Raw genomic sequence first — 24,691 nt, 5'->3', positions numbered from 1 at the left:
TTCGAGATCTCCTCAAGAGTTTCTCGCAGGATATATATCGCAGATGTTGTCGCGGAATTCTGGAATGCTGTTCCAAGAGCTTTAAGTAGTTTTTCACTAATTTTCTGCAGGTATTCCTTCCGAAGTTTCTCTTGTGAAATTTCTCCTTCAAGAAATCTTTGATAGCTTTTTCCTAGAGTTTATCCTAGGATTTATACAAAAGTTTCAGCTGATATGTTTTCCAAAGCTTCTCGCGGGATTGCTATTGAAGTTTCACCTGAGATTTCTCTCGGAGTTTTTCCCGGGACTTCTCTCAGAAGATTCATTCGAGTGTTAATCCTGAGATGTCTCTCAGAGTTTTACGGAATTTATCCTGGACTTTTTCTTAAGATTTTTTAGAGTCTTCTAGGGTTTCTGCTGGTATTTTTCATGGAGTTCATCCCGTGATTTTTTTTTTATATTTTTCAAGACTTTTCCTATATAATATCATGCAGTGGTCCACCTGAGATTTTTGTTTACAGATTTTCTCGCGATTATTCCCAGAGTTTTTCCTGAAATTTCCCGAGATTCTGGATGCTCTTTTATGGGATTGCTTTGCTCTCGGAGCTCTTGCAGGATTTTTTCGAGATTTTCTCGAAATGTATCCTGGGATAACTTATAAAATTTCTTGTAAGAAATTCCCGGAGAAATATCAAGGATATTTAAGGAGGAACTCTATTTTTTTTTGAAAGCCACTACGCGCGAAATCCCGCATGGAAATCTATGAGAAATATTTGAAAACTATCTCTGAAAGAAATCACTGGTATAACTTCTGCAAAAATCCCGAGAAAAACTTCCTCGAAGCCACTAAGAGCAATTCCTTAAAAAAATTACCTAAATTCTGAGAATATTCCTGTATAGATTTTTCGAGGTATTGAAATCTTGTATTAATTTATGAATTATAAACATTTAAAGTTTCCACCTGGAAAAACATGGATAACGCAGGGAATTTTATTTTGTCGTATAAGTTGGCACCCTGGAATTGCATTTCGAAGCTAAAAACCGCTCAAGAAATGCGCCAAAAAATTTACAATGCACATTGGCAGAACTTTATTTTTTAGGGTGAGATAGTCTTTTGGGTTATTTGTCTTCAACACCTCCAAAAAGTTGTTACCACTCAATTTCTCAGGGCTCTACTCTTTACAAATTTTGGGAGACCACATGTAAGAATGTCTGGAGCATTTTATAAGTAAAATTAAGATGGTTTGATTTTTCTTGGAAATTCATTAATTCTATCAAAGTTTACTTCCTTCCGTGGTAAATTCTTTCGTATTTTTTGTAGGAATTCCTTTCGAAATTCTGTAACGATTACCTGCAGGAAGTTCAACATTTTAGAGTTTGCAAATATTTCCCCTTTTAAAATCGATAAACTCAAAGAATTTTTCTTAAGTTGCTTGCAGAAACCCTATCAGAATTTCTACTTGGAGTTTTTGTTTTTGTAATACTGCAAAAATGTATTGGTAAAAATACTATTACACCGTCTTCGACCTCGCGGCCTCTACAGACTGAACATTACTAACATTGGACAACGGACAACACATATAACACCCAGTGGAGAATTTCCCGTTTGACGAAAAGTTTTCCCCAACTGGAGCGGGCATCGAACCCACACTCAGAGGCTTACGAGACACCTAAACGACTGACGCCGCCAACCACTCGCCCACCAAACTGTTCCATAGTTTTTATGGATCTAGTTCATAGACCTTACAGGAATCCCTCCAAAAGATCTTCGGAATGGGAACATGGCCATTGAAAAATTATCATTTTTCATTTCGTTAGGAATTATTGGAGAATCAGTGGATGCTTTGGCGTATCATAAGATTATTCGGAAGAGGGAATTATATGCTGCAGATCGAAAAGATGTTTTGCTCGTCGAGATGATACGCTTCTGTGGTACAGGTCGGACTCGATTATCCGGAGTTGGGTTCTGAAGCTTCCCAAACATGTATCTTAGGAACGGCATGTTATATGAAGCTGAAATTTTGACATTTTATTAGGCCATTTGATTAACATTCAGTCAAAATTTCAGCTTTCTACAGCATTCCATTTGTCAGATATCCTCCTCCTCTCCTCTTCTTGGTGTAACGTCCTCACTGGGACAAAGTCTGCTTCTCAGCTTAGTGTTCTATGAGCACTTCCACAGTTTTTAACTGAGAGCTTCCTCTGCCAATGACCATTTTGCATGTGTATATCGTGTGGCAGGCACGAAGATACTCTATGCCCAAGGAAGTCAAGGAAATTTCCTTTACGAAAAGATCCGGGACCGACCGGGAATCGAACCCGTCACTCTCAGCATGGTCATGCTGAATACCCGTGCGTTTACCGCCTCGGCTATATGGGCCCTTTATTTGTCAGATATAAATTGGGGAAACTTGAGAACCCGACTCCGGATAATCGAGTCCGATCTGTATTTCGATACGACGTTATTTTGCCAAAACCTGCTGTGGGGTAGCTATAGGCGCATACACGGTCAATTAGCATTTAACGCCTATTCGTAAAGACTACTAAATGCTATTTTGAATGCTTACTTGTTACTTGGGTCGTGACGTCATATTGCAGTATCCTATTGAATTTCTTTTAATACAATGCGTACTTGTGCCGAATGTTAAGGTCCCAGTACACAGGGTCACATATTTGTCCAAAAGAAAATCAAAGCTCAAACATCTTGTTTGACTCCATCGAATTTTCAAACAGATGTTTGATCTTTAGTTCATTCCTCCATATTTGACCCTGTGTACACAACAGTAAGGTTTCAATTACTGATATTCCACTATGGGTAGTGGGGTGAATCGTATAAAAACATATTTTCGTGCTTAAGGTATGCATCAATGATAGATACAGTTATTATGAAAAATATATAAATTCTCGCTCCTCAAAACCTCTAGGGTTCTGTTTTGATCTCATATTAGCTTTCGCCATTACTGTGCTATTGTATTTTTATATCTCTTACCTCTTCAACAACACAGTGACCTAATTGATCGATCGATCTTCATCAACATAGTGACCTAATGTTCTGCTCAAATAGCATCAAATCAGGCATTTAATACCTCCGCTACTTGCATCATTTCACAGGGTGTCTACTACCTGGGAAACCTGGAAAACCTGGAATTATCAGGGAATTTCATATAACCTAAAAAAATCCTGAAACTATTAAAGAATTCTAATGGTAAGATTTCTATAATAATTTAATGAGACACTAATACCAACAAGACGAATCAATTAGTTTGAACTAGATCGATATGAATTTTCTCAAGGAAATTTAGCTGAAATGTATAGAGACATTGCTGGCATTTCTTTAGATAAGTTTCGTGCAACATTCATAGAGTCGATATTGACAGATATTTGAGGCGAGTTAAGACCGAAGCTTTGTAGACATTTTTAAGTGGAGTTTCTTGAAGTCTATATTTTTAAATTAAGCTGTTTTTGGTTACTGGTGGATCTTGAGAAATTTTTGAGGAAATCTTTTAGTAATTACTAGAAGGCCAGATTCCAGATTCATGAACAAATTTCGCAGTATTTTTTTTTTTGAAGAAATCCTTCATGGAATGTTTTACTTTATTTCTAACGAAATTTATGAATAACTACATGAAGATGTTCTCTGAAATAGCTGGGGACTTTTAGGTAGGTTTACCAAAGTTACAAACCAGTAGCTAGTAAATCTAGTGAAACTCCAATACTTATACCTAAATAACGGTTGAAGGGGGACGTTTGTAACGATTTCTGAAGGAAATCTGAAAGCATTCTTTGTGGGATTCTTGGAGTTTTATATCAATGAATAAAACTGATGATGATGTCTTCACGATGTGTATTTCACGGCTCACGTTGTTTTCCTCCATTAGCTTTAGAAGAGGAATTCTTCTATCACCTTGAAAGTTTTTACCGTATATCGTAACAGTTCGAATCCCACTCCCGACAAACTCGCAAAATGTGAGTTCTTCCTTCGGAAGGGAAGTAAAGCGTGGGTCCCGAGATGAACTAGCCTAGGGCTAAAAATCTCGTTAATACAGATAAAAAAAAAGTAACAGTTCTACCACCATTTTATATGTCATCATCCACAACACAGATAAATTGGCCGAATTTTATGAAGATCGTGCTCCGGTTGTTGAACCTGACTGGTAACATCTTCAATCCAGGGCGATGTTGAATAGTAGGCATGAAAGTTTATTAACTTGTCGCAGTCTTCGTCGGTATTCGAATAAATCGGAAAGTTCACCCGTAATTCTTATGTAGTTTTGCATACCGTCCATCATTGCTTTTGTCAGTTTGATATGCTGCCCGGGAAATCTGTTCTCGTCCACGTTTTTTTTTTTTCAAAGTTCTGTGAGGTCGATATTGTTGTATACCGCCTTGAAGTCGATGATCAGGTTATGCGTTGGGACCTGGTGTTCTCGGCGTGTATCCAACTTTTCTGGGTCCATCTTGAAGAGTTCAGCAGCGATACTATCCTTAGAAGCTGTTTTGTTGGTTTTCAGCTAGTGATTAGCATCCTTAACTTCCCTCAGCTTTGAAGTTTTATTATTTCCGTCCTCTGCTGAACTGATGTACCTCGTTTCCTCCTTTGACGTGGTCACGCCATTCAGGCACTCATCGAAGTGTTGCTTCTACACTTCAATCACCTCACGTTCATCCGTCCAGAGGCTACGGTCCCTATCCCTGCATATTTTTGCTCGCTGTACAAAGCTGTCTCGGGATGCGTTGAACTTCTGGTAGAATTTTCGTTGTTTTTAGAACGCTTCTTACAGACGGCTTTTTTTTTTCTCCCGAAAGAGGTGAGTCTGCTATTTCCACTTCTGTTTGTATCGTATCAGGTTCTGTCGGGTTTCATGCTGCAGCATTACTGCCCGCGTTGCATTCTTCTCCAAAATCGTTATGCAATTCTCGTAGAACCACTCATCCCGTCGACCCCGGTCCACGTACCCGATGATACTCTGGATTGTGTCGTTGATTGCTGCTTTTACTGTACCCCAGCAGTCCTCCAGAGGGAACACATCGAACTCGCATTCGCCTGGCAAAGCTGCCTCGAGATTCTGTGCGTATGCGGCGTTTTTTTAGCACCACCAGGTAGTGGTCAACAACGATAAGTCCTAACGTCAATAATGTCGGAGAAATGCCATAAAAAGTCGTGCTCTTTTGTATAAAATTTAAAAGAAAATTTATTTTTAAAGTAAAGGACCCAAATACGCACGCGGCGCTTCCTTGGCTCACTGAGAGGACAACTCAAAAATTGTATATACTTCCCTGTTCCTCTATCGTCATAACTTCTCATAAACGTCAGACCGAAATTACTCTCACTTACAGATTCGTTTTACTCTAATTGATTGGATCGTAAATTAAAATGTGAAAGTGAATCTTAGTTCCTTGCTTATGCTAGGTACAATTTCCACGCAGAACAAAACGCAAAATTCGACAGCTGCTCCTTACATCCATCCCCTGGTTCCTACGTCGACGAGTTGGATACACTGTCTAGGAATCGAAATCTTCTCTTGTTTACAACGTGCAATACGTGCTTCCTCATTTCACCGCAGAAGGAGGGAATCTTCAACAACGACATCGAATCCGGGCAATCGGTTCCCCTTGTCTTGCGGAAGACATTCTGTTTTTGTGTCCTTCGTAGTTTTGATTTTACCTGAGCTCGATCACTTCATTGCGAGACCAGACATCAACTACAAACATACCTTAGTGATGTTAATATTACACTCAGCCAAATTGTTTTAAGAATTTCGTAAGGTCTAACTTATAAAACAACGATTCAAAAATTTATAACCAGAATGAATTTCATAAGGACACTCTGTGACTCAGGATCTATTCACAGATTGATTATTATACATATTTTGGATATCATCAAGCGTTAATAGCCATGTGCGTTGAATAAGAGTTAAGTGATATCAACGTTCATAAATAAAACAAAAATGTGACGGATTTGATTTTTGGTTGACTAGGAACTTTTTGCAATAGAAATTGTCTTACTTCCTTTTACACAGACTATGTTCGTGCCTGACACAGGAAATATCTATGCAAAATGGTAATTTGTATAGATAGCTCTTAGTTAATATGGTGAAGTGGACCTGGTGAGATGGTTAGAGCACATGCCTATCTCGCCTAGGACCTGGGAGGGATCGATTCTTAATCCCGATAAACTCACCAAATGTGGCCTCTTCCTTCGGATGGCAAAAAAACGTTGACAATGCTCCAGTTGGTACGTTACGCCAAAAATGAAGAAGAAGTTCATCCCTGGATTTCGAGAACCTTATTAACCTTCCGTTAATCGCGCTGTTGTACTTTGTACAACACATAAGAATTATCGACTATTACTTTGAAAACATCTTTTCTATCGATGTCAACCCCAAATGTATTCTACAGGAATCTTATTTGGAATATTATAAGACCTTTTTTGAAAACAGTATAACTCCTTATAATGCGGAAAATTGAAAATCGCAATATGAAGAACGTACTATATTTAAGATAAGATAGACAGTTGAATGTGAATTAGTGTATTTCAAAATATAAATGATCTAGAAATATGGTGTCTTCGGCAAAGTTACTTGGGATATCAAGGGCCTTCGCGAGGTGATCTGAGAAATTCAGATTTCAACCGATAGGCGGCGCTAGTGAGTATGTATTTTTATATCCCATATAACTCAGGATCCTGAGTACTTAGAAAGATGGTGTCTTCTGAAAAGTTGTTTAGTAGATCAAACACTAACTGATGAAGACAAATATGACGTGCAATTTCACATCCAGGTGGCACTAGTGAGCATTCCCATTTTATACCTCATATATCTCAAGATCCTGACTACTTAGAAAGATGATGTCTTCGACATTGTTGCTTGATGGATAAAGGATGGATGTACTTATCCCGTGACATTGAGAACCTTAAGATAGAGTATACTGAAATACGATGGTCAGATATTGAATATTTTACTAAGCGCTTTAACTTCATGTAAAATTAATCAATCAAGTGCAAATTTAAAGAAATTATAATCAACTAGTTGTGTAATTTTTAAATTTTGAAAACTTTCGGAAGTATAAAAATTTACAGCTCGTTGATTTTTTTCTAGACGAACACGTTTATGCTTTTGCAAATTTACAACTAGCGTCTTCTGGTGGCAGAAGCACGAATCAAACGGTCAATCAACTGAAAGCCCTTGATCTACCAACCAACCTTGCCAAAGATATCAACTTCCCAGGTAATCAGACTCGGAGATATATAAGATCTATATATATAAAAATGAGTTTGAAGTTCCTTTGAGGCAACAAAAGTCAAGAACGGCTGAACAAATCAGGATGACTCTCGCATGGTTCGATTCGTATTCATGGTGGCTGTGTTTATAAGTATTAAAAATTACGAAAATAAACTGGAAAAGTAAAAAAAAATGACAAATTACAAATTTTTCATGAGCTGGGAAGGAAATCAACACGATCTAAATGAAACCAATCTAGAGTGCGGTGCTATTTTGAGCTTAACAGTTGTCATACCTCCACAAGACGGCAAGACAAGGTTTGCCGAGCCAGCTAGTAAGATATAAAATTTGCATACTCATTAGCACCACTTACTGGCGAAGTATTGATTTCAACGACCCATCAACCAAATGCACTTAACCTATTTGACAACTTTGCCGAAACCACCATCTCCCTTCTAGTAACCAGGATCCTGAGAACTATTGCATATACATTTTTTATGTTCACTAGCGTCATCTAGTGGTGAAATTACTATTCAAACGGACAACTATCTGTAAGTTTTCGATCTTTTAGAAGGTCGGCACGAGAGGTAACTTTTCCTCCATTTGGTCTTTGATCTACCAAACAACTTTGCCGAAGACACCATCTTTCTGAGTAAAGTGGAACTTCGTGGCCGTTCGGTTAGCGTTACCAAGCGTGTAACCGCACCATGCTATCCACTGGTGCATGTAATGTATGTCGTGTCCATGGTCTAGTGTTAAGTTCTGTTCAGTCTGTACGACGGTGTCCCGCGCCTTTTTAATAGGGATCCTGAGCTACATGATTAAAAATTTACATGCTCGCTAGCGCAACTATCACTCATCTATAAGCCCTTGATATACCAAACATCTTTGTCGAAGACACTATCTTTCTAAGTAATAAGGGTCCAGAGATACATAATATATAATGTTTACGTGCTCACTAGCACCACCAAGTGATGAAATTTCAAATTAAACTGCGAATCATCCGTAAGTACTTGACCTGCCAAACAACTTTGTCGAAGACACCATCTTTCTAAGTTATCAGGTTCCCGAGATACATAGGATACAAAGTTTATTTGCTCACTAGCGCCGCCGGAATTTCCAATTAAACGGCCAATAATCTGTAAGCCGTTTACCTACCAAACAACTTTGCCGAAGACACCATCTTTCTAAGACATCAGGATCCTGAGATATAAGATATAACATGAAATTGCTCACTAGCGCCGCCTAGTGGTGAAATTTCAAATTAAACTGCGAATCATCCGTAAGTCCTTGACCTACCAAACAACTTTGTCAAATACACCATCTTTCTAAGTAATCAGGATCCCGAGATACATAGAATATAAAGTTTATTTGCTCACTAGCGCCGCCTAGTGGTGGAATTTCCAATTAAACGGCCAATAATCTGTAAGCCGTTGACATACCAAACAACTTTGCCGAAGACGCCATCTTTCTAAGATATCAGGATCCTGAGATATAAGATATAACATGATATTGCTCACTAGCGCCGCCTAGTGGACGTATTACGAATCAACTTTGTCAGCATCAAGTAGCCCATGAAATTTACAACAACTTTGCTAAAGACAGTCCTCCTCTAAACAATCAGGATCCTTAGATATTTCAGAATGTATGGGTGTTGTACAAAGTACAACGCGCGACTGCTCGCGTTACAAAAATTGGCGCGAGTACTGAAAGGTTAATAACAAGATTATTGACGAATACCTTGTTTCAAGCGTTCTCTAAGAGTTCATCTAAGACCGTCCAATTGAAGTGTTGACTTGACGAGTTTGAGAACCTCTGAGGGTGCCATCAGGGAAAAAATACACGGTGACACTTTGACCTTTGTCAGCAAATGGGACCGTTTCGTTGGTTGCTAGCAGCCTACGGGTCTTCCGAAATTATGACAATGATTGGTTGTCTCACCGCTGAGGGACCTGATTTTTGTCGGTTTCCTTATGTACTTACAAAAAACATGTTTCAATATTCGTAAGTAGGTACATTGAAACAAGATTTAGGCGGCGAATTTTTGGAGTTTGCCCCGCAAGCCACGTTGCTATTCATGTGGTGTTTGCCGATGGAACTTGTCTGCAAAATGCGTTCATTCCCATGCATCGTGGCAAAAAGGGATTAGCGCAGTTCGTGCTTCCTGGTTCCCTCGCTGAAGCACGCGGGTATCATTTTCCCAATAATCTATGCAACAAGCAGCCATCGAAAGGAAGAAGCAACAACAACAGAGCGCCTTTAGACATCACAATGCTCATTCAACTAGAACATAATTAGTTCGCCTGTCTGAAAATTTAAATTTATTCCCTTCCTCCAAGTCGTGCAGCCTGGCCATACAGCCCTGCGCCGTGCCCTCGTTCCCGCAATCGGTGACAATGGCACTCCTTTGGCAATGATGAGAAAAACCAGAAATTCCCACTCGCGAAAATCGAGACTTGTCTCCTCCTGAAGAGGCAACAAACAGAAAGTCATGTCGGTACGCATCTTGCTTGATGTTTGTGCACTGTTTTCGCGGATCCTTTTTCCAGGTGGTCGTCGTTTTGTGCAGTGCCTTCGACGACTAGGTATACAATCGTTGTGCAATTCCAATTTATATAACGATATATAAGAATGCATCTTCTGTACATGTGTGTATGTGTGCCAAATATCTACACCTATGCACTTCCTTGTAGCAGAAACGATGCGATTGCTACATTACATATTCAAATTATAAACGATCAACTCAGTATCCTGATTCCTAAGCAATCATCTGAATCGAGCTACGGATCTGCTGTCATGTTCAAAAGTCAGAGTGCTAAAGCAGGTATTGTAAACTGTCGTAAGTTATAAGGAGAAAAGGAGTAGAAAAAGTTGTGTAGAAATTAATTCCGAGATTCCAGGACTTCCCCAGGAGTTTCTTCTGGGAATCTGGGATCTCCAGGGAATCTGGTGAGATTCTTCCGGAGGTTTATTTGGGATTCCTTCAGAATTCTTACAAAATCCTTTCCGAAATTTCTCTAGAAATTATTTTTAGGATTTCTCCAAGAATTCCTTCTACACTGAGAATACTACAACTCCGAAAATCAAACGAATACACCACAGACAAACAGACGTAACACTTGCGAAATTTCCATCGACCACGCTTTTAACGATCATTTTAAATTCCCATAGTTGTGGCTTTCACAACCAGAGGCGCGCGCATAGTTTTTCTATGCGTTTGACGTTTCACACTAGCGCCTTCTGTTGACGATATTGCATAACTCAGTGATTCGTGCAACTTTTCCACCAGGTGATGGTAGTGTGAACTGGGCGATGGATTCCCATGAAAATCGTTCAAGGTGTTACGTCTGTTTGTCTGTGAATACACTATGATTTTTTACCATAAGAATTTCTTGCGGAATTCATAGTTACAATCTATGATTCACACTCTTGTCTGAAAATCATAGCAATAATGTAATTAATTTATTTATTTATTTAGTTCGACATCAAATTAATTATAACACTGAGACAACAATTTGCCGCCATAATACTCGATTTGCAGCTGCAGCTCTCCAACGTCGGTCACACCCAACGCTCGCCAGATCACACTCCGCCCATTGTGCTCTCTGCGCTCCACGCCTTCTTGTATCAACCGGGTGATTAGCAAACACCAACTTTGTAGGGTTATTGCCCGGCATTCTTGCCTACCGTATCCGTCCAGCTTTAGCCACTTTCAGGATGTTGGGTTCACCGTAGAGTGCAGCGAGCTCGTGGTTCATTCTTCTCCGCCACACACCGTTCTTCTGCACGCCGCCAACGATCGTCCTCAGCACGCGTCGCTCGAAAACTCCGAGTGCTTGAAGGTCCTCCTCGAGCATCGTCCATGTCTCGTGTCCGTAGAGAACCACCGGTTTTATTAGCGTCTTGTGCATGGTACATTTGGTGCGTGGGTGAATCTTTTTTGACCGCAGTTTCTTCTAGAGCCCATAGTAGGCACGACTTCCACTCATAATGTGCCTTCGTATTTCATGGCTCACGTTATTGTCAGCCGTTAGCAAGGAACCGAGGTAGACGAATTCATCTGCCACCTCGAAAGTATCCCCGTCTATCGTAACATCGCTGCCTAGGCTTGTCCTGTCTCGCTCTGTCCCACCTACCAGCATGTACTTTGTCTTAGCCGCATTCACCACCAGTCCGACCTTTGCTGCTTCACGTTTCAGGCGGGTGTACAGTTCCGCCAGCGTTCCAAATGTTCTAGCAATAATATCCATGTCATCCGCAAAACAGACAAATTAACAGGATTTCGGGGAGAACGTACCCCGGCTCGTCGCATAACACCTTCCAGGGCGATGTTGAATAGTAGGCAGGAAAGTCCAACACCTTGTCGTAGTCCCCGTCGAGATTCGAATGAACTGGATAGTTCACTCGAAATCCTTACGCTGTTCTTCACACCGTCCATCGTTGCTCTTATCAGTCTGGTAAGCTTCCCGGGAAAACCGTCCATGATTTTCCATAGCTCTGTGCGGTCGATACTGTTGTATGCCGCCTTGAAGTTGATGAACAGGTGGTGCGTTGGGACCTGGTATTCACGGCATTTCTGGAGGATTTACGGTACGGTGAAGATCTGGTCCGTTGTCGACCGGCCGTCGATGAAACCGGCTTGGTAACTTCGCACAAACTCATTTACTTTAGGTGAAGGACGACGGAAGAAGATCTGGGATAGCACTTTGTAGACGGCATACAAAATGGTCTTGTCGCTTTTCTTGTGGATAGGACAGATTATCCCTTACTTCCACTCCTCCTGTAGCTGTTTGGTTTCCCAGATCTTGGCTACTAACCGGTGCAGACAAGTGGCCAACTTTTCCGGGCCCATCTTGATGAGTTCTGCTGCGATACCGTCTTACCAGCCGCTTTGTTGTTTTTGAGCTGGTTGATGGCTTCCTTAACTTCCCTCAGCGTGGGATTTGTTCCCGTCCTCTGCTGCACCAACATAATCATTTTCTCCGCTGCCTTGATCGCCCGTGTCTACATTCTCTTCGCCTGCTGCTTCCACCTTTCGATCACCTCACGTTTGTCCGTCAGGAGGCTCCCGCCCTTATCCCTGCAAATTTCGGCTTGCGGCTCGTAGCCTTTGCGGGATACGTTGAGCTTCTGGAAGAACTTTCGTGTTTCTTGTGAACGGTACAGCAGTTCCATTTCGTCGCACTCCGCTACTTCCAGGTGGCGCCTTTTCTTCCGGAAAAGACGGGTCTGCTGCTTCCGCTTCTGTCTGTATCGCTCCACATTCTGTCGGGTTCCACGCTGCAGCATTACCGCCCGCGCTGCGTCCTTCTCCTTCAGAACCGCTCTGCAATCCTCGTCGAACCAATGATTTCGTCGACTCCGTTCTACGTACCCGATAGTGCTCTCGGCTGCGTAGTTGATGGCTGCTTTGACTGTACTTCAGCAGTCCTCTAGAGGGGCCACATCGAGCAAACCCTCGTCCGGCAACGTTGCCTCGAGATTCTGCGGTGGCGACATCCAGTTGCTTCAGTCGCTCTAGATCGTACCGGGGCGGTCTCCGGTACTGTACATTTTTAATAACGGAGAGTTTTGGGCGCAGTTTAACCATCACCAGGTAGTGATCAGAGTCAATATTAGCGCCACGATAGGTCCTGGTGTCGATAATGTCGGAGAAGTACCGTCCATCAATCAGAACGTGGTCGATTTGCGATTTCGTTTGTTGAGGTGATCTCCAGGTGTAACGATACGGGAGGCTGTGCTGGAAAAAGGTGCTACGAATGGCCATGTTCTTGGAGGCGGCGAAATCGATGAGGCGTAGACCATTTTCGTTCGTCAGGCGCTGAACTTTCCAATCGTCGGTCTGAATTCCTCCTGGCCTACCTGAGCGTTTAGGTCCCCTATGATGATTGACGTCGTGGTTTGGGCAGCGGTCGTACTTGCGTTCGAGCTGCGCGTAAAATGCGTCTTTGTCATCATCAGTGCTTCCGGAGTGAGGACTGTGCATGTTTATTATGCTGATGTTGAAGAATCGGCCCTTGATCCTGAACCTGCACATTCTTTCGTCGATCGGCCACCAATCGATCACGCGTCTCGACCTCGATTCCGAGCCCGCGGTCCTTCAGTATACTGGCGAGTATGCGGGTGCTCCCGATGAAGTTGAGAGATCTGCAGTTCCCCGTACCTAGCTTCCAATCGCAAGTCCCTTTCGTCGCTGTGGTCGTCGCCATTGGTATCGATTCACATTCTTCTCTTGTTGATTTTTCAGTGCTAGTCTTTTTACGGCTGCCTCGCAGAGCTGATGACACTCCACATGTATTAGATATACACTCCCGTTCAAAATTTTGGGGTCACCCCCCTCGAAAACATGTCATTTTTTTAGGCCCATATCTCCGCCAATTTGCGTCCGATTTCAAAACCTTAGGTTTCATTCAAAAGATAATAAGTCAAAGAAACTTTGAACATGATTTAAAAGAAACTTTAAAAAAAAAAATTGTATGTAAACTTAACCCAAAGTTGCCAAATTTTCTAGAAAATGAATATAAACTTACGGCAGTGTCGCTGGAAGTTGAGTCGACCAAATTTTAAGATGAGAGCGGTAATATGACCCATTTTCTATTGGCTTTCAACTGCTTTTTACAGAACTTAGCTAAAAAATCTAGAAAAAAAGTTATTAAGTAAATTAATCCTTGATGTCATCGACCAAAAGTTTGGGGTCACTCCTCAATATGATGTATCGGCCAAAAGTTTCGGGTCACTATCGTAAAACATGGAAAAGTGATTTGTTGATATCTTTGTCATCTTTCATTCAATTTTAATTCTTATTGGCTTATTTGAAACAAAATGAATGATACTTACTGCATAGACATTGAACTACACATATTTTTTGAAATTTACATACTAAAACTTAACGTAAAGTTGCCTCATTTTTTTAAGCGTGGTAAAATGTGCTAACTTTACATAGCATTTTTATATACAAAAATCGTTAAATACGTTAAGTTGAAGACATCAAACGTAAATTTAGTTAATTATATTGGAAATGAGCCAAAAATAATTAAAATTGAACTATAGATGACGAAGATATCACCAAATCACTTTTCCATGTTTTACGAAAGTGACCCCAAACTTTTGGCCGATACATCATATTGAGGGGTGACCCCAAACTTTTGGTCGATGACATCAAGGATTAATTTACTTAATAACTTATTTTCTAAATTTTTTAGCTAAGTTCTGTAAAAAGCAGTTGAAAGCTAATAGAAAATGGGTCATATTACCGCTCTCATCTTAAAATTTGGTCGACCCAACTTCCAGCGACACTGCCGTAAGTTTATATTAATTTTTTAGAAAATTTTGGATTAAGTTTACATACAAATTTTTTTGAAAAAGTTTCTTTTAAATCATGTTCAAAGTTTCTTTGACTTATTATCTTTTGAATGAAACCTAGGGTTTTGAAATCGGACGCAAATTGGCGGAGATATGGGCCTAAAAAAATGACATGTTTTTGAGGGGGTGACCCCAAACTTTTGAACGGGAGTGTACCACAAATAACAGATGTTTATCCTAAGAATAAAATTTAACTCAAAATCTGTGTAAAAGCTGTAAAAACCAATGTACGTTGCTCACTGTTTCCATCTGTACAACGAATTGCTGCAGTAATTGCTATCTGACAGGGATTATTTGTGCTTAAGCGATATGAATGTGATCGTTGCGCCATATCCAAATAATTGCCAGTTAGGTTTCCTTATTGAAATGACGGTTGAAAGGGTTTACACACATTTCGTACGCTAGCATAAACGTCTGCTATCTGTTGGTATACAAAAAAGCGTGACAGAGGGGGGAGGGGGGTTTCTATAAATCCAGAAAAATGATGGACGTCATATTTGAATCGTCCCAAAGGCGATGCAGTAGCTACAAGTTTGGAAACCTCTGTATTTTAGGGTTACAAGAAATGATACACTGATACTAGTAACTTTGCTACCTATGCCTTTTTTTTTGTAAGATTTTTTATTCGAATTGCTGTGAAAATGAGATTTTTGAGTCATTTGATCAAGAATCAAGAAGCCATGTAGCATCTCTACCCGATTTGTGTTAATGTTACAAATGATCGATTTCAAGTCACAGAGGACTAGCCGATATTTTGTACGAGTTTAAATGACACAATCCACGTCATCTTCAACCAGTTGTTGCACGACTGAACGATCACTTAAACATGTGTTGTCCACGAAACACCCAGTGCGGGGGTCCAGTGGAGAATTTTCCATTTTACGAATAGTTTTCATCAGGCCTGCAAAATATCAGTCTCAGTGCCTGTTTTTCAGCCGAAAATGAATGCCTGCGACGGTCGTTTTCAGTTCCTCAATGCGAGAACTGACAGAGTCCGAGAGCTCCATTCGTGAGCGAATTGAATAGAAATTTACCCCTGTCAGCTCTCGCTTTCAGTACGCTGCGTGCAAGTGTGAGTATCTTTTTCATTTCGCTCCCGCGTTGCTGATTGGAAAACAACAATGACAGGAAAACCGAAACGGAGAAAATGAAAAAAGCAAAATATCGCTATCATAAGGCCTGTCGAAAAATTGCAGTCCTGGTTTTCACCGACTGGAGCGGTAATCGAACCCACACTCCAAAGTTTACAAAGTGACCAGATAGTCCGTGAAATGTGTACACAAGTTTATTTTGATTAATCTATGAAAACCAATAATACACTGCTAGAAACAAGTATAAAAACAGAGCCGATTACCATGCAAAATAATCATGTTCAGGGATCAAAATCTAGCGATTCAATTGTAATGGAATTTTGTCTGCAATCTAAAAATAACTAGAATTCTGGCTAGTATTATAAAACATCATACTTGCAAACGTTTACATTGACTTTTTACTTAATCTGAGAACAACATGTGTTTGAGACTTAAATTACGAACAGAAATCATAAATCCCCGGGCCCCTACATTTTAGGGCCCCCCACAAAAACATGTTTTGGTTGCTAACATTAACTTTGATTTTCATATTGTTCAAGTACTGTTCGAAAATAAGGAAAAACATTTTTGGTCATCTCTCCGAGGGGCCTCCACATCCGCTCGGGCCCCGGGCCCCCACAATCCTTAATCCGGGCCTGAGTGTCTGGGAGAACGATAAACCACGAGCACGCTGCAGTTTACGGCGAATACTTATGGCTCTAACTAACGCATCAATTTGAATAACCAAATGCATATTTTTTTTTTTAATTTTTTGGTGAGGATTTTTGAAGACATGGCGTAGATAGCCAATTAATTCGTACAGATTTTTCCTTTACTTAATACATTATTACTTGTCACAATTTCGGGAACTCTCGCTCCTCCTGTAAGCGAGAGGTACTTTATGGATAACTCCAAAGACATATTATTTCAAATAATTGACTATTGCCTTGTTATTTTGAACCCTTTATGAAAAACTCGTTAATGTCAAAATCAGCTTTGACAGTAAAATATGATATATTTTATTGTATTCGTTTGTTGATCATCTCTACCCCGGGTATGCGCATCATTTAAAAGGCCATCCCATAACAATACCCCATAGCTCACTCACCACCAGGGTCTTAATCTCCCCCTCACACATGCCCTCATTCAATCAGTTCATTCCTCCAAGCTTACCAGCTTTTGATATCATCGAAATCGTCATCACCATCATCGTCACACGAGTCCTGGGGATGACACATTCGTCTACTTTTGATGACTGTTAAATTTCAACAGCCTGCCTGTGGTCGTACCCCGATCCCCTAGGAAAGTGATTTCTGTAGTTGCGCAGCTATAGCCCACCCCTCGATTGGCGCGTAACAAGTTCTTGCATGCAGCCAGCAGCCTTAGACCAAAAATCCAAAAAAAAGTGTAAAAGGATCATCAAGGAACAAGTCAGAAGGGCTCGCACAAAACACATGGAGTAATAAGAAGCTTGTCTCCTGCGTTGATCCTTATTCGTTCATGTTCCCGGTTCAACCAACACACATACCGCGACACCTAGTAGGTAATATTTTTCGGTTATTTACTTCTTCCCGCTGTGGGGTCCCTGCAGCAAGGACCTTCTACTCTCTGCCAGATGTGTGCAAAAGGGAAACACTGCTCCTTAGGGAACATCTCGTTCACACTCATTGCCTTTTCATTGGGAGAGAAAAAAAAAAGCGCGAGTAAAGGACTCTCATATTCTTACCTAGTCGCTGTAATACCTAGAAGTTAGCCGTATTGCACCCGCGACAGATAGCAACTTCCACACGATGGTAGTCGGGAAGTCGGTTTTGTTGGAGCACATTCGGTAGATTCGATAGAGCTGTGTTGTTGATTTTGTTTTGTTGTTATCTATTGTTTAGTTGTGTTTTGTGTTTTATATTACCATAGATCAGCATATATGATTAGTAAGGTGACAATCAGTGAGCTAAGCGTCCTGCTGAGCTGAGTGTGAACATTTCATTAACTGTTGTTGTTTCTCCTATTGTTTCAGAGTGTCGCAGTGTTTGAGTCGGTATATGTTTGCTCCATGTTTAACCACGGATACGCAGTTCATCAAATCAGTGAAACAGTTTGATCAAAGTGACCAGCGGGCTTAATTTTTCCACGACAACTGACAGTTATAGGAAATCTGCAATATATCCTTGCTAGTCTCCCTGTCCGGAAAGTGTGTACGTGAGAAGTGCATTTATAGCGGTTTTTCGATCTGCAACTTTATTAAAAGAAATAGTGGCGTATTTTCGAAGATGCCGCCCTCCCAGTGATGAAACAGCCTTAGGGAAAAAGAAATCAAATCGGAATTAAAAAATAAGTGAGCAAGAGTCGTTACTATTTATCGGGGGCGTGCATGTGCGAGAGTGTATTTGTGTACGTCTCATACGGTGTGTGAATAACGGAAACAAACGGTAGCGTGCTTGGACATTGGTGCTAATTCAAGTGGGAAAAAGGAATAATTGCTATTGATCGTGATACCGTCTATCGACCTTTGCTGCAATCTGGCCACTGATTTGGAACGCTAATGGCTCCTACAAAACAATCTGGGACTACTACGTTACTACCAATGCTCAAGAAATCTATAACGACGAGGTAAGTAGATGTTTTTGAGGAATTCCACGGAGTCATGTCAGTCGATCCTGAGCGACCATTTCAAAAATATCTGAAACTTTGCACAGTTTTTCAATTTCATATAAATCGCCATTTTTTGATATTAAACCTTCATATTCACTCACGACTAACTTTTCAAAAGGGTGTATGCGAAAATAGTTCTAAAATATTCTAAAAGCTGTACAGCAAAAACGGATTGTTCGATTGTTATAAATTTTTCAGCAAAGTTAGATAACTAAATGATGATTCCCTAGAAAATATACACTGTAAAAAATTTCTTTTTCTACTTTGAAAAAATATGATATTTGTCACAAAAACTCAAATATCTCAAAACCCTATCTTTTTACCAACTTCAATTTTTTTTCATTTCAAACATTTCACAATTTTTACATTTAGTAACAAAAAATTTTTTTTTCTGTGTAAATTATTTCGAGAATTATATTTTGATGCTGATTTTATTGTAAAGGCTACCGCCTGAATTAAACAAGTTGTTTTCATGATACTTTAGTTTGATTATTCGTAATTACTATAGTATCTATTTGAAACTTAGACGCGATCCAGTGTTGTGATCAAAAATATTGAGATTGTCATACTTTTTATTGTACGTGACTGGTGAAAAAATACCTTGATAGTGTTGAAAAGCTGTTGATTATAAGAAAAATGGAATTGAATTTATTTTTAAGACAAAAGCTGTATAATAAAAGATTTTTTATACGCGTATACGTCTAGTTTGTCCGCAAAAAAAATCCCTCTTACACACTTATTTCTGAATTGCCTGTTCGGTACTTTTTTGACGAGATTATAACAGCAGTACGATCTCGGTAGTTTCGGTAATCGATTTTACTGAGGCTCAGTAAAACAACTGTCAAAATCGTATGGAAAAGGTAAAAAATGCATTTTTGCTGAACGAGTTCGGTGCTCAGCAGTTTTAATCTCGTCAAAAAATTACCGAACTCGGTAATCAAAATTAAGTGTGTAGAGAACAGACTTTATGATCGGAAGAATGCGAGTAACTTCAACAACAACAAATGCATAAGAGGTACATACCACAGACAAACAGACGAAACGCCTAGAACAATTTTAGTGAAAATTCATCGCCCAGTTCACACTATCACCACCTGGTGGAAATGTTTCACGAAACACTGCGTTGTGCAATATCGTCATCAGAAGGCGCTAGTGTGAAACGTCAAACGCAAAGAAAAACGATGGGCGCTCTTCTTGTTATGAAAGCCACAACCAAGATTCAAAATGATCGTTGAAGGCGTGGTCAATGAAAATTTCGCCAGTGTTACGTTTGTTTGTCTGTATACATACCTGACAATGCTCACGAAAAAAACAAAAAAATACTACCGCTATGAATATTAAAAATTGTATAGTATTTTTTTTTTCTTCAGCCACCAAGTAAGTTAAAATTAATAAGTGATTTTGTTTATTATAATCTAACGAACAAGATGAACAGTCGCTTTCTCAAAGGTCTTCAACTCAACGCTCTCTTGTAGACCGTTTGATGAAAAAAAATGTTCAAAAGAGTTACGAAATCTCACCGAAAGCACCATAGATAAACTGAAAGAGACTGGTTATGCCCAAATGTCCACATTGTGTACAAAATTACGCATTTGCACGTCCTGCCGTCTAAAATTTGACAAACGAGCCATCTGTATATCATCGGTAAAGCAGGGCGCAGGAAGTTCGAAAACGACAACAACTGAGAAATTGCCATCAGCGACATCTGTTTAAACAATTTAATTACGCCCCTTTTCAAAAATGCCCTGTAATATTCTTCAACATCTATACCCATTTCAATATTTTTAACGTTGCAAAACACGCTTTCAACATTCATCTTGAAGAAGAGGGAAAACACTTGTCCTCAAATGTAACAGCAAATTAATGAATAAACGACTAATGCGCGGAGGTCGTGATAAAATCGGAACATTACGGTACATAGTATATTATATGTATATATAATATATAATAAAAACAACTTGTTTTACTCACGCAAGGCCATTAACAATAAAATCAGCATCAAACTTCAATTTCCGGCCGAAATAATTTACACTAAAAAAAATTATTACTAAATGTGAAAATTGTGAAATGTTTGAATTGTCATAATTTTTTTGTTTATTTTCATGGTAGATTGCTAATACAATGGACCGTTTTCTCTAAAAAATTACGTTGGTAAAAAGATAGGGTTTTAAGATATTTGAGTTTTTGTGACAAAAATGATATTTTTTAATGTTAAAAAAGATTTTTTTCACAGTGTATATTTTCTTAGGAATCGCCATTTAGTTATCTAACTTTGCTGAACAATAAAATCAGCATCAAATTGCGATTCCCGGCCGAAATAATTTACACAGAAAAATTTTTTTTACTAAATGTAAAAATTGTGAAATTTTTGAAATGTTTTAACTTTTTTGTTTATTAGTTTACCATCACCAAATTTTTATGGTAGATTGCTAATACAATGGACCGTTTTCCCTAAAAAATTCAAGTTGGTAAAAAGATAGGGTTTTGAGATATTTGAGTTTTTGTGACAAAAATGATGTTTTTCAATGATAAAATAGATTTTTTTTCACAGTGTATATTTTCTTAGAAATCACCATTTAGCTATCTAACTTTGCTGAAAAATTCATAACAATCGAACAATCCGTTTTGGCTGTGCATATTTTTGAATATTTTTGAACCATTTTCACATACACCCTTTTGAAAAGTTAGTCGTGGCTCTAAATAAAAATTTGATATCGAAAAATGGCGATTTAGATGGAACTGAAAAACTGTGCAAAGTTTCAGTTCAATAGAAAATCATGAATTAAAAATTTTCCTTAATTTTGATGCTGTTGCTTGGAATCGCTCTTTTGTTTCTGTAATATGGGGTCTCAGTGCCATTAGTAATCCTACGATCTCTAATCTAATTCATCGAAACAAGCGATTACGGTACCGATTGATTCCGTTCTTTGTTACGTAACAGAGTTCTAAGATTTGACATCTGAAAACGTTGCCGGATCTTGTTTATCGCCGTTTCGTTGTTCGCATGAAGAAATTTACGATGATACCAATCAACCAGATGTCTACTGGCCGGTGGTTACGTAGCAGGATGATGGCAAATTTGCAATTCTACGTTAGGTCCGACGCTGTTCCAATGGGGCTGTCAATGCATAGTACGCTCTGCTTATCCGCAAACGGTGAATGCCTGTGTAGATCTCGCTTGACTTGTCGGTCGTCTTAGTCTGGCCCTTGCTGAGCAGCACGTACATATTAGGAAAATGTTGTGAAACACTACAGATGCACATTGAAACACTGTCTTGTAGTGGAGAACATAAACAACCAGAACACATATTTTGCCCTGTTTCCTTAGTGGATAACAATTTCTGATGACAGGATGACGAGGTTTCATAATAGTTGTTGGTCCATCAGTCAATCCTGTTATCGTATTTTCTCTGGTAGGTTGCCTATTTTGTCACAGCGTTAGTTACTTTCATAGCTTGAGTTTTGTCTAGGAATTTCTAATCCCAAGGGGGCATTCTGTATCTCGTTTTAATATAAAACGTCTACACTTTGGGGAAGGGTTTTCACATGTCGTCTAGTTAATCGTTGCCCAAAATGATCTAAATGTAGGCCATCAAAATGGGACTGATGAGTTCACATGATGCTCTATTACGCCAGAACACTACAAATGTGTAGGGGTTGTGTGCTAGTAGTGGACCCCAGTGCTGAAAAATTCATTTCGTCATACCTAAATTCAATTACCTACAGCTCATTTTAGAAGCTGAACCTAAGAATATGATATATGGAATACTTGTGCGGCTCTACCTATTCTGCAAAAAAGTCACGGAAAAAATGATATTTTTCGAATATTTAAGGTAAATGTCACGGACTACCTTTGAAAAATGCCAAATGATATTCACCGTGAATATCATTTGCATTTTTCGAAGGTAGTCCGTGACATTTACCTTAAATATTCAAAAAAATATCATTTTTTCCGTGACTTTCTTGCAAAACTGGTCTAGCCGCACAAGTTTTTCATATATCATATTCTCAGGTTCAGCTTCTAAAATGAGCTGTAGGTGATTGAATTCAGATATGACGAAATGAATTTTTCAGCACTGGTGGACCCTGCGCCTATAGTGGACCCCCTTAAGAAAAACTCAAATATAAATGCCCAAATCAACTGTTTCCAGACAACTTCCACCGGGGGAACATCAATTACATTGCTACACTGCAGTTCCTGGCAATCAAATGATCCAGTGGCCGCAACAATCGGTAATTTTAACTATTTAATGAATGTAAACACTCAAAAGGGTCCACTATACGAACACTCAGGGAGGGTCCACTATAGGCACCGTCGGCGGCGTGACAGCTTACATGGAAATCAAATGGGGGGTCCACTATAGGCGCCAGGATATTTGTAAATAATCCTATACTGGACCCTGGTGGTGTCCATTATAGGCAACATCGATGCGTACTTTCAAATGCGTATTTCACAGGAATAATTTATTAAAGTTGTATGTTTGACGAACATAAAGAGGGGACGTGAAACTTGTTTGAAAAATCTACTTCGGAACAATCCACTGCCTTAACATAGCTAAAAAGTCGCAGAAGTAAATTTCGATGACTTAGGGGGTCCACTACTAGTACCCAAACCCTATTTAACTTGGGACAATATTTACAAGTTAAAATGGGACAGATGACACAGAAACAGCAACATTTCGTGCCTTCTAATTACAAGTTTTTCCAGTATGTTTCAGACATACCAGCTAACCTGGTAAAATGCCAGTAAAATGGGCAATACGTATCATTGTACCCTTGCTTGCGTCACTTGGCGCAGTTCGGTCGTCTGAGCGTCCGACCGTGCCGAGCTCTCGACGCATACTAATTAGACACCAGCAAAACAAACTGCCTGGTGGCTAGGTATGCGGAGTGCGAGAGTAAGTCTCGGCTTCATATAAATAACTCGCTCGCACTTGTAGGTAGTGGGCACAAACAGGAGTGTGTTGTGGATTGGCATCTAAGCCGAAAAGAGAGATGAGTTTGTGAAATAGGAGTGTTCACGGTGCGGCTTCGGAGTCAGTTTGGCTTTCTATTCCGCAGAACCATTACCTGTTCTGTGGCTTAGTTGGTTAAAGCGCCGGTCTAGCGAATACGGAGTCGTGGGTTCGAATCCCACCAGAACGCGATTTTTTTCACAAATTTCATCTCTCAATTTGCCAATTAGCAACATTTCGTGCCTTCTAATTACAAGTTTTTCCAGTATGACACAGAAATAAAACTTGTAATACACGGTTACTTTATCAGAATTAGCTGAGGCTTGTACCATACACCAAAGAGCTACTTGAGTCCGCTGAATTTCGTCATGCAAAAACCGGCCAGCTTGCCTCGGTTGATCCACTCTACGATTTCGTCCATTTACGATGAAACGGATCATGTACGCTATGGCCTTTACCAAGCGTTCCTACTTCGAATATCGATTAAAGTCCATCAGCTGTTCGATCATAATTCCCCGGTGGACCGAAAAAGAACGCACTGCCGTGAATCGCAAGTCAGTCGCATATGTAAAAAGTAGGCATTGAGAAAATGGACTCTGAAGTTTTTAAATTCGATTTCCATGAGAAATTTCAAAAAAATCGCCAGAAACTGAATACTTCTGTGATCATCATGAAACTTTCACAAATTGTTTCAAACGTGAAAACGTAACTGCGAAAAATATGAAACTGGTTAAAACAGTGTTCGATTTTGTATTGCAGGGTACACAAGTTCGTAATGGGACTGACTTGCGAATACTTTTCATTACGGGACAATCTGACTTGGTGTTGTTTTTCGATTTTACTGAACAAACTATATATTTTTATTCACACAGCTGAAAGATTATCCGAAGAAAGATCGAAAATTTTGCCCAAAATGCAGATGGGACTGACTTGCGATTCACGGCAGCGCAGCTCTTCTGTAATTTCCAAAGCCTCCATAATATCCTTCTTTAACCACTCTTGCTTGCTTGTTTGCTTCTTACTTACCTTACCGATCAAGCTAAGACCGGGGTGGCCTCTGCGGTACATAGTAGCCGTCTACATTCCACTCGGTCTATGGCTGTTTGTCTCCAGTTCCGCACTCTGCGTAGGGTCCTCAGATCGTCTTCCATTTGGTCGACCCACCTAGCTCGCTGCGCACCATGTCTTCTCCTACCGGTCGGATGACTCTCGAGAACCATTTTAGTCGGGTTGCTATCCGACATCCTGATGACGTGACCCGCCCGCCGTAGCCTCCCGATTTTCGCGGTGTTGACGATGATTGGTTCTCTTAGCAGCTGATGCAGTTCGTGGTTCATCGCCTTCTCCAAGTCCCGTCTTCCATCTGCACTCCGCCGTAGATGGTACGCAACACCTTTCGTCCGAAAACTCCAAGGGCGCGTTGGTCCTCTGCACGTAGGGTCCATGTTTCATGCCC

At 39.9% G+C, this 24,691-nt stretch overlaps 1 protein-coding gene across 5 annotated transcripts in view; it reads left to right on the top strand.

Annotated features, from left to right (window-relative positions):
* LOC109415630 (G2/mitotic-specific cyclin-B3) overlaps positions 1-24,691 on the top strand; it is a 55,664-nt gene that overhangs the window by 9,729 nt on the left and 21,244 nt on the right. For 3 of the 5 annotated variants that reach the window (XM_062845440.1, XM_029874409.2, XM_019689532.3), the window contains exon 2: positions 17,646-18,238. In XM_062845440.1, the coding sequence (XP_062701424.1) occupies positions 18,171-18,238 (68 nt within the window). In that variant the 5' untranslated portion in view covers positions 17,646-18,170. Of the gene's footprint in view, positions 1-17,409; positions 17,565-17,645; positions 18,239-24,691 lie in introns of those variants that run through there. The other 2 variants (XM_062845438.1, XM_062845439.1) reach the window with 2 other exon arrangements.

Source organism: Aedes albopictus, chromosome 1 (assembly GCF_035046485.1).
Source record: "Aedes albopictus strain Foshan chromosome 1, AalbF5, whole genome shotgun sequence".
NCBI lineage: Eukaryota > Metazoa > Arthropoda > Insecta > Diptera > Culicidae > Aedes > Aedes albopictus.
This window is presented reverse-complemented; position numbering and strand designations above follow the sequence as displayed.